Source organism: Cyrtonyx montezumae, unplaced genomic scaffold (genome assembly GCF_038088225.1).
Source record: "Cyrtonyx montezumae isolate F1298 unplaced genomic scaffold, pur_monq_1.0 scaffold_3, whole genome shotgun sequence".
Classification (NCBI taxonomy): Eukaryota; Metazoa; Chordata; class Aves; order Galliformes; family Odontophoridae; genus Cyrtonyx; species Cyrtonyx montezumae.
The window spans coordinates 58,093,511-58,109,076 of NW_027072034.1; the positions used below are offsets into that span (position 1 = coordinate 58,093,511).

The window sequence follows — 15,566 nt, forward strand, 5'->3', positions numbered from 1 at the left end:
TTGGCAACACAGAAAACTGTAGAGCTGTGCATGATATGAAAAACAAAAAATGCTGAACCTAAACAATGCCTATAGCTAGCCACGAAGCCCAATGTCTAAACTTCACATTTTAGATTTAATGTGCATTTCCAGCTGAGCACAATGGAAAGTTAGCATAAATATGTGAATAATTTTTAAAGCCCTCCTTTAATCTACAGTACAAACACATATACGTTAGAAAAATGAATCTTTTCCTACTCACAAAAACCATCAAGGGAAATAGAATAATTCAAGTCATTTCCCATTTGTAGTTACTGAGACACAAGATATATTTAAACAGTTGGTACAGAAAAAATGGAAAGCATCTACCATATCAATGTACAGCTAGCATGCCAAACCATTAATGTAAGAGCTAAACAAGAGATGAATACATCATGTGCAATAGTCTCACATGATATAAATTATTCAGTACCTGACCAAAGAAAACAGCTTTCAGGAGAGAGGGGGAGGATCTGAAAATACTTTTGTAGTTTGAATAAATACAGTACTATCAACTGATGCAAAATAATCTTTTCAAAAATGTTCCTAAATCTACAGCAGTTAAATAATCATATTTAATGAGTAGGTTTCACTGTTTACAGAACAAAACAATTTCATTTCTAGTTTTCTTTCAAATGATTTTGCAAATAGACAGGCATGTGTTTTCAGAATTTATGCTATGACTCCTTCTTCCACATGCAGGATTTGGACAGTGCATCATCATATGGATGCTGCAAATCCTCCTGCTTTCCCAGTTTCAAATAGGCTATGGGACACTATTTAGGATGGCTATGCTGACCAAAAAAAAAACCCCAACCAACCAAACAGAAACATAATAATTAATTACGTCAAACAAAAGTATTTTGTAGACTTAAAGACACACAGAAAACTAAGTGACAATTTGAAGAAAAAAAAACAAATGATATATATTACAGTTTGATTACGGTGAATCTACCGCTGTAAGCATCCTAGGTCATGGCTGATTTCCTCTATCATCTTAAAACAGTTTATTTCACCCAAACAGAAGTTTTGAGTGCAGTTCTGGCCACTAACAATGCAGCTATTTTGTTTTTGGAAATGGCATACTATTTTCACATTGTGTCTTAGTAACAGAAATTCTGGTAAGTTTTCTATAAAAAGAATACTTACAAATTTATAAGCATGCAATCCATATTAATTGACAGTTTATAAAAATATTAAAATTCAAAATGTTTTTTTCTTTTCTTACTTACTCTAGAGCAGACTAGAAGCACCAGCACTATTTTATTTTATAAAATATTTAAAAGTTTTAAATTGTAACTAAATCATTTTTCTGCTGCATTTTCAGTAACTTGATAATTGATATTCTGAGTCTGGCATTCTACAGTAGACGTCTCAAGTCAGCCCATACTTCCTAACAAACTGCATTCAAACTTCTTAAACCATCCCCCAGTAAAAAGCTTTAACACTTCCATACCTAGCTAGTTACAGAAGAATACAACTAAAATCAGAAAGAAAAGTTTTCACAAGTGCAGTGAGACATCACAATTCCAAAACACTTATTTTAGAGACTAATTTCCTGCCTTTGTAATTTCTCTCCATTTGGTATACACAATTTTAAGTAATTACTTCTTTTGATTTGTTTCATTTTCAAGTCTTAGCTTTCAAAGACTGAAAAAAAAACCAGTATGGTTGAACACATGCTTGCAGCTAGCAACCACCAAAAGACAGTGATGCCAAGTTTCATTAATCCAAACAAGAACACAACCCTGAAGTGTTTGGGGCTCACTACGAGTTCATTTCTCCCAGCCTGCCTAAGCTTGAAAACTAAAGAAAACTAAAATAAAAAAATCAAAACCTCTGTTTCTCTTCATTTAGGATAATGCTGTGATCTAAGAAAAATATCATTCAAGTATAACTCACTTTTCCTTTAGAGGCTTGACTGATCTAGGAAAAACTAAGCAGTGTGTAGTTATTAAAAAAAAAGTTAACTTTAAAGTTTCTTTTTTTTCACACCAATGAGAACGTTGCCCAGACACCAGAGCTATGCACACTGATAAAACTTGAAATTTTGTCTACATTTTCATCTAAACATATCAGTAAATCCTACTTCAAAAGCTCTAACCAGAGGATTTGAGTTCATGCTTTCTGTGATATGGCCCCTCCTCCTTCCCACAAAACTTCACCTTTCTCCTCTAGGGACATTATGGAAGACGCATAAACCAAAGACATTGTGTTCTGCTGTCCTGCTTAAGCTGTAGCACTTCAGTTTTTCTTTCTGTCCCACTCTGAATGGTTTTATACGCCAGTTCTCAGAACAAGCTACAGAGAGAAAAGCCCATCTGATGCACTGGCAACATCTCTGCAGAAGAAATGCAAAGATAGCAAGGTATGCTCTAGCCACCAGAAAAGACCTCTTATGTAAGAGCGTGCAAAAATGGCTGCAAAGAAAAAATAAATTGAAGAAGTCACTCAACCATTCCCTGAAGGACATTTCAACTACGCCAAAGCAAATCTGACCAAGTGGTCAGACAACATTTTGGGTTTCTTTTTTTTGTGAGTTTTTTTGCTTCCACAGAGATGCAGAGGAAGAAAAACATTTCACCTAAGGAATGAGTCTTGAACGTTTTAAGGAAAGGAGATTATGTAAAAATGTTAATGGTATTTGAATGCTAAACTCTAAACAGACAAGCAGTTCTTCAAGGTCCAGCTAATGGCCATGCTCTGTGGAAAATTCATCAGAAGTTCAGTCTGTAACATAAATGTTAACAAAGCTCTGACCCCTGCAGGCCTTTAATCCTTACTTTCAAACACAACTGTGCCAGTGGTCTGGTCAGGGTACTCTTTCCAGTTCATGAGTACTTAGTGAACATCACATTTATAAACAGCAGACACAACTGTACTGTAATGCAAAAATCCATGATCTCCTAATATCATTTCACCTGGGGTTTAGGCATTGCAGGTAATGAAAATTTTAACATGCAAGATCTTTGCCTTGAAAAGTTAGATACCAATGCATATCGAAGCTTCAATGTCATTCTCTAAAAGAAAATGAAACAATTGTAACTGATTTAGAAACAAGATCTTGCTACTTTAAAAAATAAAAACAAAAACAAAGAAAAGAAAATAAGCCACTATCTTTCCAATTCCATTCTAACAGGAAACTTTCTAATCCAAGTACTGCAATGAGGCACGTTATCTCTTCAGCTATGCATAGCACGCTCTGTGGAATGAATGGGCATATATAACCATTTGCTGACAAAACATTCAGCTTCTTGGATGGCAGGCAGCTACCACACGTGAGGACTTCAGCAAATGTGCTCTTGTAGACGTGCATCTTAACAGCTCCTCTAGCAAGCAGATATTAAGGTAAGAGGGAAGCAGTGTGAAGTGCCCGCCTTCTCATGACTGAAAAAGCAGGCTTATCAGACTGCTGGTTATATTAATCTTTTGTGGGAAAAGATGCTTGGAAAGGGGCGTGGAAGGAATGTTACTGACAGCAGGAGCAGAAATCAGGCTATAAAACAATCTGCAAAGTAATAGGACTCTCTGATACTACACTGTTTAATTTTGGGAGGGGAAATATAATCAAAACCTAGTTCCTGTCATCTGTAAGACACCTTCAAAGGAAAATGAGAGCTGGGTAACTTAGTATCACCAACGCTGCCATTGAGCAAAACTTTTTATCAAGTGCATTTGAAGCATTTAAAATCCCTACCAGGAGAAAAAAACAGAGCAGCACTAGCATGCTCCAAAGCCACTGCAAAAAATAAAATAAAATAGGAAGTTGGTGCAAAATTAGCAGAAAAAAAAATCCAAACCACCTGTTACTGCTTTGTAGCATTCATCATTATGCAAAGCAGCAGCAATACATGAAGCTGGTATTTGCCAAAGCATCAAGGTTGAAAGCACTAAGGTGTTGTTCAGTGACATCGTTGCATTAGCCAGCATAACAACGTTTCAAAATGTCAATCGATCTCAGTCAGGCTCTTGAAAACTTCCACAGGGCTTTGTAAAAACACTACAGTTATTAGTAACTTCACTAAATCCTCTTTTGTACAACGGAAGACACCACAGAGAAGTTGCCCCTTTTCTCCCTTCCTCTCTATCACAAAAGGGTAAGTGGAGATTCCTTATGCAAAATGTCTATGAACTAATGTGAGTGGACAGAAATGGCTTTGCCGTCATTTGTGGGAAGGAACATTGTACTCTTCAGACTGGGACTGGTTGAGTCAAAGAGCCAATAAGTGTTTCCAACGTTTCAAAATGTCAGCAACAGTTATCAAAGAAGAGAAAGCTTTTGAGAAGTTCTTAAATAGAAATACAAATATATGCATCTAGGTCCACACTTCTCATGATTTTCCAAGGCATTTCTTCTTTTTCAAGAACTGATCAACTCTTGCAGATAGTTTATATCTCTGAATCGATTTTGATAAGAAAGGTCTATCAGAGGTCTCATTAATCCAAACGGTGCAACACCTGTCTAACCACCCAGTGTTTGATGAAAATTTAGCTGATTCATTAGATAAGTGATGGTGAATCTAATCTTGAATGGAGACCAAATCTCCTTGTCTAAGTAGCCTGCTACATAGACTTGCTTATAAGACACCAATTCACTTTTCTCTAAATTGATCAAAAGGCTTAGATAAGAGGGAGATTAACCATCTTCCTAATGGCTTACTGCAGCTTCTTGGAAAGACAAAGCTATTGGTAATCTGTTATCTAGGATAAGGTGGATTTTTGATGGCTCAAATATATCACTAGTAAAGTCAGATCTTTGGGGGGAAAAAAACTGATCGAAAGTAAAATATAAAAACACTGTATTAAAAACTCTTAAAACATTGCCAGGATGTAAATCACAAGCAAGGCAAGAACTCCATTCTGTTCTCCAACAACAACTTCTATCCTTACTGAAAAAATAAAGTAGAGTTTTTGATTAAAGTTACACAAGCTATAGATTGCAGTTACAGGAAACCAACTATTCTTGACCTTTCTTAATGTGGACCTGAGCTGAATACCTGGAGCTGGAGTGAAAGACTTCAAGTATAGAGGCGTCACTGGAGATCCGACAGTGTTTTCAACCTAAATCTTCACTGCAGACAAAGTTAGCTCCTGAATTCTATTTAAGGAAACTGCTTTCTATTGAAAAAGTAGAATATTCAGCTAGCTACATTTTGGTGGCACTTTTTCTGAACAGAATGTCAGAATTTTTGTAGTTGGATGGCAGCCGATAGCGCCTGGATTTCTCCCAAGAAAGAATGAAGTTTCACTACTTGCCTTCCCCTAGAGCTCCAAATGCCTCCAGACATGAAGAGGAAAAAAACAAACAAACAAAACACAGCAACTAATTTTTGCCTTTCTCAAAATACTAACAGTTGCTGCCTGCAGCCTTTTGCTACCAATATCTTTGTAGGAATACAAAGCTGAACACAGCATTCTAAACTTAAGTTGCAGAATCCTCCAATTGATTTGAGAGTGCAACAGCTTTTTTTCCTGAGGAAAATCTTTTATCAGAAGAAAAGTCATGAAGACCCAATAAAGTTCATAAACTCAGCCAAAGCCACAGAATAACTTAGCAGATAAAAGCTGTCAGATGATGGAAGGAAACAAAAACAAATACAATACAAAAAGAAAAAAACAAACCACAGCTTTCATAGAAATCCTACAGGAAAGCAACACAAAATTCTCTAAGGCTTTGTAATTGAGAATGAAACAAAGGAGTATTTCTGCATCTCCAGGTCAAAAAAAAAAAAAACACCCAGGTTATATTCATATACATTTATATACATTCTACATATATAGCAAAAGGTAGAACAACAGTATTTTCTTTGTTTTGACCATGAAATATCCTTCCAAGACAGTAAGTCCAAAGGGAAAGGAGAAAGAACTGTACCAGTCCTTCTTTAAGGACTAGTAGATAATAGTGGACTTCATAGTTTCATACACATGGAGCTAACACTAGTGCATTCAGTTAGGCCAAGGAAGGTTCCCAAGCACAGGACTACAAACTGCATACATAGCATCCACTCCAACTAGCACTCTGCCCCAGAAACTCTTAGGAACATGCAGCAGTCACCGTGTTCCAGGAACTATTCCCAATACTCAGCTTTCAGGCAGCCACCCAGTTTTACAGGCTGGGACAGTTAACTCACACAGATTTGTGCTGCTCCACGTGATCAGTTTTAGTTACTGGGAACATCCAGTTTACTAGCAGAGAAGTGGGCATCTTTGTCTGTAAAATGTTATTCTCAAATCTCTTCTGACTACATTTGCTCTTGCACCTCTTTTGGCATAATTTACAAATACTATGTCTTGCTGTTCTGAGAAAATCTCCTTCCAAATAGTGACAATGTCAGGAAAAAAGAAACAAAACAAATTCAGAAAAGGTTCAAGTGGGAATGTTTTTTATGCAAGGTGCAAAGGAGGAGGAAGAAAGACATGTTAGAAGCTATTATTTAAAACTACACTGTCTGCTTGAAGATTTTGGCCAAATCACTCTGATTCTTTGCAAGGCTCTTGCTTCAAAAAGAAGCTAATGCTCTAATCAAACAATTGCATAGTGAGATCAAAGGGCAAGAACAATTAGTTGATAATGTGGACCAGCAAGCACAGAATATATTCATGCAAACTACATACATACTTCACAAACCAGTCTAAATTCAGCTACATAAGACTACCTTGTATCTTCTCAGTTATTTGCCAGAATCATTTTAACACTAGAACTGAAGTTTTCCATTGACATCTCAACATGGCAATTTTTCAAAAATATATTTTGGAGAAAACTTCTGAGACGTGTACACTCAGCTCAAAAGAAACACTAGATTTTGTGCAACACAAACTGAGAGTAAACACGCTGTATGGTACAGAAATATCACTTTACTCAGGTAAGTCTCCAGGAATTACTCAGCACTGTATAATCATTACTTAATTTTACAACAGAAGAGTTTAGAAACGTACAACTTAGTTTCAAGAAACAAGGATAAATTCATTACAAAATTAATGCTTTTTTACAATGAGTAAGGAGTTATCATATTCCTCACTTTAAAAAAACAACTTAAGATAAAAATAAGGAAGGAACATCACCTAAAATGAAATTATAAATGAGAGTATGACTGAGATCTGTTGCTTTTCCGTGGACATTCTGATAAACTTTACTAAGGGAAATATTTCAAATGGCAAACTTACCTTTGTATTCCAAAGCAGCACAACCCTCTTCACTAGTGGATGGCAAATAAGTTTACCTAGTTCAGCTTATTAAGAGCATTGATCTAATCTACATAAGACAGTATCTTCATGAATCTATGGAATACCTCTTATCGTTCCTATATTTGATCTGTTTTGCATAAAGAGATCTGATCATTTCTGACACATCAGTAGATTGTCAGAACATGTACTAATATAAGACAGATTGAAGCATATATACTTTCAGTAACATATAAGAACTTGCAGTGTCAGTTCACACCATCTAAACATTTTCAGTGTCCTTTGTAAAGATGAATGGAGCTACCTACACTAAGCTAACATTTAGAAGAGAATAATCCATCAAAATACGTTTATATTCAGCCCACTTATTGTACTTCTATAATTGCTGCTGCCTGTAGAGAGAGCTACACGTATCATCAGAAACAGTTATCTACTCCACTGGAATGGTGAAAAAGCAATGAACTGTGGACAATAATCACAGCATTATAATGCTTCTTCTCTACTCAAAAGCATTCCTACCTGCATTACTACATAAAGCACAGCTTTTGTCCACAAACCAGGTAAGAATTAAATCAACTTCACCCACCTTTGTAAACCTGATCCTTCTACAGTATTTCCTGGAGGGCACGTACCTTGATCCTCCTACATTATTTTCTGGAGGCAGTGCAAACAAGTGTTGAGCTCACTGCAAGGTATTGACCTCAGACACAAAAATTCTAAGATGTTAAAAAATATTCTGTAAGACAAGGTGATAGCATTGGATTGTGTACCAAACTTCATGTCAGATTCAGTAAAACAATAAAATACAATTCAGGTTGTTTTTTTTTTTTTTTCTGCTTTAAGATTTGCTGTATTTCTTTGGAAAGTTAACAAAAGAATACAGAAAAATGTTGTAGCGAAAGCCAGCACCCTGAGTGAACCCAAAGAAGCTATTTGTATTACAAGTAAAATCTTAAAGGCCAGGAAGATGGGGGAAGGGGGGGAAGAAACAAACAAAACAAAAAAGAAAACAGAAGAACTAACACAGGCACTGAGAGATTGCCATGGCTAGGGACAGGTAAGGTAGAAATCAAGAGCAAATCTCTCTTCCACGTCTGAAACAAAACTGCTGCCACCTATTCTATCTTCCTAACAAATACAGCAGAGAACTGTCCCTGCCTGCACTACAGAAAGAAATCTAGATCTTCAGAGATATTTAGGTACTCAACTCACAAAAATGTCAATGGGAACTAGATGCCATTATCAATGAAGTGCTGAACATCAAAAACAAGGCCACAGAATGTCACTTCAGCTGATCAATATATGTTGTGCTGTGAATTATCCACTAACTCTACTGCCAGGATGACTGAGAGGTCAAACCAGCACATTTCATGTCTCACCACCATTCATAAAAACTAATGATTGTTTCTTGCTCTCTTATCTAATCACTGTTGTAACAGTTTTATCAACAAATATGTTAAAAAAAATAGAGCATCAAGATGAAAATCTGAGAATGAAAACATTTTCAGATTCAAGCAACTTCCCAAGGTTTATTATCTTCCCTAGCACAGAAAGTTTTAACTAGATCACTTAGCCAACATTTGGATTGAATCTAGTGACATAAAACATCTGATAAGTACGCCCTTAAGAAACATCCAAGTTGACAAGTATAGATTGTTAATTTCATGTTAAGACACAGATGTTAACATAAGATCCAGTGAAAGGGATACCTATTTCCCTACGTACACCTAGACAAAAACCTCCATAATCAAGTCTTAAGAGTATCCTATTTGGGTTCCACAATCTGAAATGATACCAGCTTGACATAACAGTTACGCATCAGGCTGTCAGGATGTGTACGGTCACCACCTCTGAAATAACAGTGAATATAAATGTACAAAAAAACGTATATCAAAGAGATAACTGAATTGAATAGGAAACAGCAAATTGAGTACTAACAGAAATAACAGTTTTTAAGATGACACAATATCCAACTTCAGCAAAACTTGTGAACAGTATTTACATAGTTCTTGTCTCCTACTTGATAAAGTAGCATCAACAGAATCCCTATTAAATAACTACTGAGTACTACTCAGAACAGGCTAAAGAGAGCCACCCTAGGACCTCTCTCACTCTGCCTTCAAACTAATCCCAAAAGAATATAACTGTTCTGAGACGGAGAAAGAGGACATTTACAACTGAGTGCATAATCTATAAAATAGGATGCACTAAGGAATTAGAGGAGTGCATATTTAAATTCAGTTTACTATTAAGGCTTCTCTAGTGCTACAGCCATTCAAAACTGATGAACTGAGGGTATTCTGTGTCTCCACAGATAGCAAATCCAAGTACACTCACTGCTATGTGCAGGTATCAATGAAAGATTTCAGTCCTAGGATATAGTTTAGGAACAGAAGACTTCAGTCATGATTCCTGGAAAGCTGTAAAGGGCAAGCTCCTGAACGAGCATTGCCCTGTGCTGAGTTCAAGAAAAGAAGCTTCCTCTGTACAGAAACTGCTGCTATTCTTGCAAAAGGCTGCACGCCACCTCACAGCCTGTGCACCACCCCTAAAGTCACTCAAAAGTCACCCAAGCCAAGCAAATAGTATCAGCTCTGTGACAGAATATTGCTGCTCCAAGGCACACAGAACATGACGGAAAAGCTCTGTCTGTTACACACCACAAAGTGTAGCACACAAATGCTCGCACCTGAGCCACAAAGCCGATACAATACACCACAATGCTCAGGGAATATAAACAGCTCTAGAAGCAGCCCTAGCCATCCCATCACTGTGTTACCCATGAGAACTTCTGCTTTTCATTCACTCACTGAACACTCCAACACCACAGGTGCTTTTCCCTTCCAGCTGCCCATTTGATGGCTTTAAGGGCCCTAGAAAGACATTAAATTCGTAGTATTATGTTCACTTTGGACATCCCCAGTAGGCTAACCAAAAATTCCAGAAAAAGGTTAACACTTAAATGTGTAACAATTTTTATAATACTTAAGATTATATTTCTTAATCAAAGTTTGAACTTTCATTCAAAAACAAATATTTGCTCAAGTCTAAATGAGTCTCTGCTGTTAGAAATAGGTAACAAACTTCAGCCTCACAATATTGCTGCAGAAGCTCAACTGTTCATTAGAAAAAAATGTATTTATCACTTAATTTTTCTTGGGCGTTATCTTAAAAGGTTGGTTGGTTGTTTTTTTTTTTTTTTCATAAAAAGATGACCACATAAATCAGGATAAAAAATAAGCATTAATTATTTTCCAGTGTACTGAAACTACAAACTATTATTTAAAACATTATGCAGCAACATAAGGTTTTTGAAAGCGCAGATTTGCTCAGACTCTCCTGTCTTCTAATGGCCCACCAAGCTGCCATCTCAGTTCCACCAAGACAGGACAGGGATGGTCGGCCACAGCAGCTGGAATTTTGCATGCCTGCCTTTCCCTGCAGCCCTATGGAAATCAGCTGCTGGATGGCTGCTGCCATCCAAGGCCTCCATGGCCCCATGAACCATTCACATCAACACCACTCCTAACTTACTGCCTAAGAAAGCATTTCAATTAATTCTGCTACAAAGCACAAATTACAGATCCAGACACGGAAAAGTGTGCAACTAGTAACACAACTTTCTAGGCAAATTTGAATTTATAAAGTTGCTCTCTCTCAAGAAAACACAGATTAAATAAAAACAGAGGCCTCTAATGATTTCCTATTTTAGGCACTTCGGTATACTTCTCAATAAGTCAAGTAGCATTCTCTATGAGGCCATACTTCCACAAAAAAAAAAAAAAAAAAAAAAAAAAAAAAAAAACACAGAAACAGGTAAACAGAGTTTTATGTAATTTCTTTCCTCTCCAGTGGACACTGAGGCTGAAAGACTAAATCTTTAATATCACAGGTACTAAGTACTTTTGGAGGAGGGGAAAAAAAACTTACTTATTTTTTAAATAGGCAACTTCTTTTTAAATATGGATGCAGGAGTCTAACTTTAGCTGTCTATGTTTTCACATTTCTGATCTCAGGTAGAGAAAGTGGAGCATTAATCTAGTCTCTTGACTTCAAGGTTATCATTCATTGAGGTCAATGACTCCATCTCTGAAAAGCAGAACTTCCACTTTCCTTGTGATAACTGTTGCCTTTCAGTAAGCAGCCGGGTTCAACTCACCTCTGACTGCTCTCTCACAATTGCTGGCAGAAAACTAACAGCCAGAAAGACAGCACAAACAACTCCTGCTAGGGGAGTTACCTATGTAAAAATAGTGGTTAACCCTAAAAGCATTCCGATTCATGCAAAGCACTTGTCTGTATTTAAAACTAACACCGCTAATAAGCAACCCTGTCTCTTACATTATTTTTCTGGCATCTTTCTTTTGGAGGATGAAATGAAAATCTGTGCAGTCAAAACCTGAACAGACAAGAAAAAATGCCTGTAAGGATACAGTTAAACATGTGACAAAATTACTGACAGAATCAGTCCAACTGGAATGGAAGCACAGAACCAGCTCATACTGCACTTCAGCACAGAATTATATCATGGGCCAAGCATGTGCCCCTTTTTAATCCAATTCTGGTTTTATGCCAACACCACATGCAGCTCACAAAGACTGCAGGTATGCAATTACCTAAGCGGAACCACAGATAATACATCCATCATTTCCACAACAACAAAATACAGATATGTGATAAAAAGGTGATGCCCTAATAAGTTTCTGGAATTTCCTGGTAAATGTTAAAATAGCTCTAAACAAACTATGCCAGATCTACTGAACTGTCTAAGAGGTAATGTAAAACAGGTGAACTTCAAAATGCAGAGCAGTGATACTGGACATGATTTTCTTCTGACTACACAATAACGTGATTAGGAGGTTCTTGTGATTTTTTTTGTTTTACTCACTTGTTTTACTAGTCACATATAAAGTATTCTTTAAAATAGCTGCAAGTTCAATTAAATCTGTAGTAAGAACATTATAAGAATCTGGCCCAACTCTTTGAATTTTCATTCCACTCTTATGTAAAACTAACACCCCAGTGCTTGCAAGACTCATCCCAACCTAAGAACTTCCCAAAGGTCTTTACTTTGCATTTGTTACACTTCAATAAGCAATGCAACTGGGGAAAAAAATGCAGTAATATAAGTATTTACTATTTACGTTGTTCTTGCACTGTTGTTATTGAATAGTATACAGATGGACTTTTTTCATTTTCCAAACATGAACAATAGTTCTTGTAAAGTTAGGAACAATGTGATCATATCCAAAGTTTTTTTTAACTGGAATAAAGCATTTTCACATTTATGATCTCTTGCTTGGTTCTTGGAACTTCTAATACATTCAATATATTTTCAAAACTAACAGAAGAATTAGATACAACTATTGCTTCAACGCTTTCTGTATGCACACTTACCCATGAAAGAGTGAATATGTTCAAAAATGAAGTTAATACATGATAACATCTCAGTGTTCAGAACAATGCTGTTCTATGGTTGTGTGGAAGACCTAAATCAGTATGAAATCCTTCGTGTGTTTTAACGCAGAACTCATTGTCATCAAAAAGCAGTTCCTGATATACAGCCACTTTTTCTTTCCCTTCTAGTTTCAAGAACAATACTTCCCCAACAGTAACTGCTACCAGTTACTCTCCTCTGAGAGGATCAGTATGTGACATGTACAGGATCCTTCTGAACACTGACTTCTAGCTTAGTAGATCTACACTGATCCCTTATACACACAACTGAAATGTGAGTCTTCTTGCAAAGGTCAAGAAAGAAGCCTCTTTAGAAATGTAAAGATGAGACAGTTAATTATTCCTAGTTACATACTGCTACATCACAGCTAACAAGAAAAATCAAAGCCCAAACCAGAAAGTTACTTGCTTTAAATCCAATCATCCTTGTTAATAGTAACCTCCACAAAAAAAAAAAAAAAAAAAAAAAAAAAAAAAGAAAAAAGAGAGAGAAGGGAGCAACAACAGCAACAAGAGTAAAAACAACCACAGTGTTCTGCTCTGCTTAGCAGGTGCAGGACAAGATGTAGCAATAGATTGCAAAACCAACACTTCCAAACAAGATCAATCCTTCTTATAAGTACACAAACACAATCTCAAATTTGATGTTACTTTCCAGAGAGAAAGTGATACTCAATGAACAGAAGTTTTCATTTGTTTGGTTTTGTTTTTCACCCCATATAGGCTCCCACTCTTTAGTCAAAGGTAGCTTAGAAATTACCAAGGATCTCTGAAACCCTCTGTCAGACACTCTTGGAAGCCAAGTTTGGTTCCTTTTGCTTTCTTAATCCTTCTCAGTAACCACAAAACCTTTCAATTTCTGGCCTGAGCTCTCACCAGCTACTTTGAACTTGAGGCTGATATCAGCAGAGTCATATGACTCCTGCTATTACTACATTAGAGAATAATTATGGAATATTTTTCTGATTTTAAGGCATGCAAAACACACATATTCTCAGAACCTCAGCATACAAATATTGGCTCTCCCAATAAACAGAGAATTGCAAATAAATCTTATTAAATTTCCAATTTCAATGACTTACCAGAAGTTCAAAAGATTTTGTAAGATACTACTGTTTTTCACTCTATTTATTATGAGACTTCTACATGAAGAGGTCGGGCTTTAGAAGACAAAGTTCCTAATTAAAATATGGTCTTTACATATCCTGTATATATTTCTATTCTTTAAGCTTGTAATTCTACAAGCTGACCATCATCAGAAACTCTGAGCAACCCTGAAGTGTTTTATTTTTACTTTAAAAGACATTAACGGAAATATAAGAATACCGAGCTTAATTCTTTCAAACAGCACAATGTACTTAAGCTACTGTTTTGTACTGTCATATCTCTGTTCAGTTATGGCTTTTAAACTTTCAAACCACTGTTTCAATACTTGAATTGGGCATTATTTTTAATCCATACAGCAATAAGCAAATGACCTACACTCAGTTGCTATGACTGTCTACTTGACAGAGTTCCACAAAGCTTAAGGGACATGAAAAGATTCAATTTTAAGACTTTAAATGCTATTCCTCCATATATACATGTATATATAACAAATGAAATATCAGCTCCTTAGAATATCTTTCCCCATTTCTTTGCCATTACTGCATTTTGTAATTCTTTAGGCCCAGTTTTACTTGAGCTATCAACATACAACTTACACACATTCAACTGAAATGAACAAATGCTTAGTTTTCACAGAATGAAATATCCACTTACAGCATCTTGGCCTTAATCCAACATACTCCATGTAAATATACCCCGTAAAGCTGTTTAAGCATGAACAGCTGATGCGACTGAAAACTGTCAATCAAGAGATGATCTGCGTGCATACGTATACATGTATCTAACTTCTTTCCCAGCCTAAAGGATTCACAGGTTTTAAAGCAGAGCCAGCAAACGAAAGATTTGTCACAGGCCTCCAAATACAAGCAGTGCATACTCCTGTGACTTAAATAAGGGTACACGGGTATAAAGAACTGCATCAATTCTCTTGTAAAACTTTATTTCTATCCGACTTGTGCTGATCATGATTTTTCACATCAAAACAGCAAATAAAACAGTACCACTAGGAATAAGCTATCTACTCAGCAAATACACTTGAGACTAAGGGTCTCTTCCTAAAACATAAATTATAAGAATGGCTAATGAGTTGAAGATGTTCAAAGACTTTATCCTTGTTTCTTGAGAAATTTTACAGTAGCTGAACATAAGGATGCTATTAGGCATAATGAACTCCAATTATTTGTTTGGTATGATCATTTTCAGATGGATCCGTAATATTTCTTTAAAATAAAGTAACAGGAGATTGAAACAGTCTATCACTACTCATGTGACACATCTGTTGATTAAGTGGGCATCATTAAAATGGGGTTATAACAAGCAAGAAAAGACTAAAACCAGTACACTTAGTCAATATCAGTAAGAGCAAAACCTTGTTTCATAAAACTTTGAACACAATATTTCCATTCAGAGAAATCACTTTCCTTCCTGGTCAGTGGCAAAAAGTTTCAAAGGGCAAAGAAACACGTTAAAAAAATTCCACAGGTTCTTAAACATTCTAAGTCTGGAATGACAATTTTGGAGATATAAAGAAATGGAAACAAAAAATAGATCAAGAACATCCAAGATTTTCCCTTATAAAAGCACTTGAAAATAAGCTCACCTGTATGCATCGTCTTCTTTCAAGTCTCATATCATCCTGTGGGGTTGTGGGGACATGGGGAGTCCAGCAGGAAACAACACTGCAGAGATTAAGAAAAAAAGAAATATAAATAAAACCAATAAGATATCTTAATATATGTCAACCTCTATTCTGCTGGACTTGCATGTTTAGTTCAGCCCGAGCTCTCAGGTAGAGCCACAGA

General features: G+C 36.2%; 1 protein-coding gene across 1 annotated transcript in view; it reads right to left on the bottom strand.

The window, feature by feature from the left end:
* DYRK1A (dual specificity tyrosine phosphorylation regulated kinase 1A) overlaps nt 1-15,566 on the bottom strand; it is a 72,843-nt gene that overhangs the window by 30,534 nt on the left and 26,743 nt on the right. Inside the window, exon 2 of the mRNA XM_065741692.1 lies at nt 15,365-15,443. Coding sequence (XP_065597764.1) covers nt 15,365-15,374 — 10 coding nt within the window. The 5' untranslated portion in view covers nt 15,375-15,443. The remainder of the gene's footprint in view (nt 1-15,364; nt 15,444-15,566) is intronic.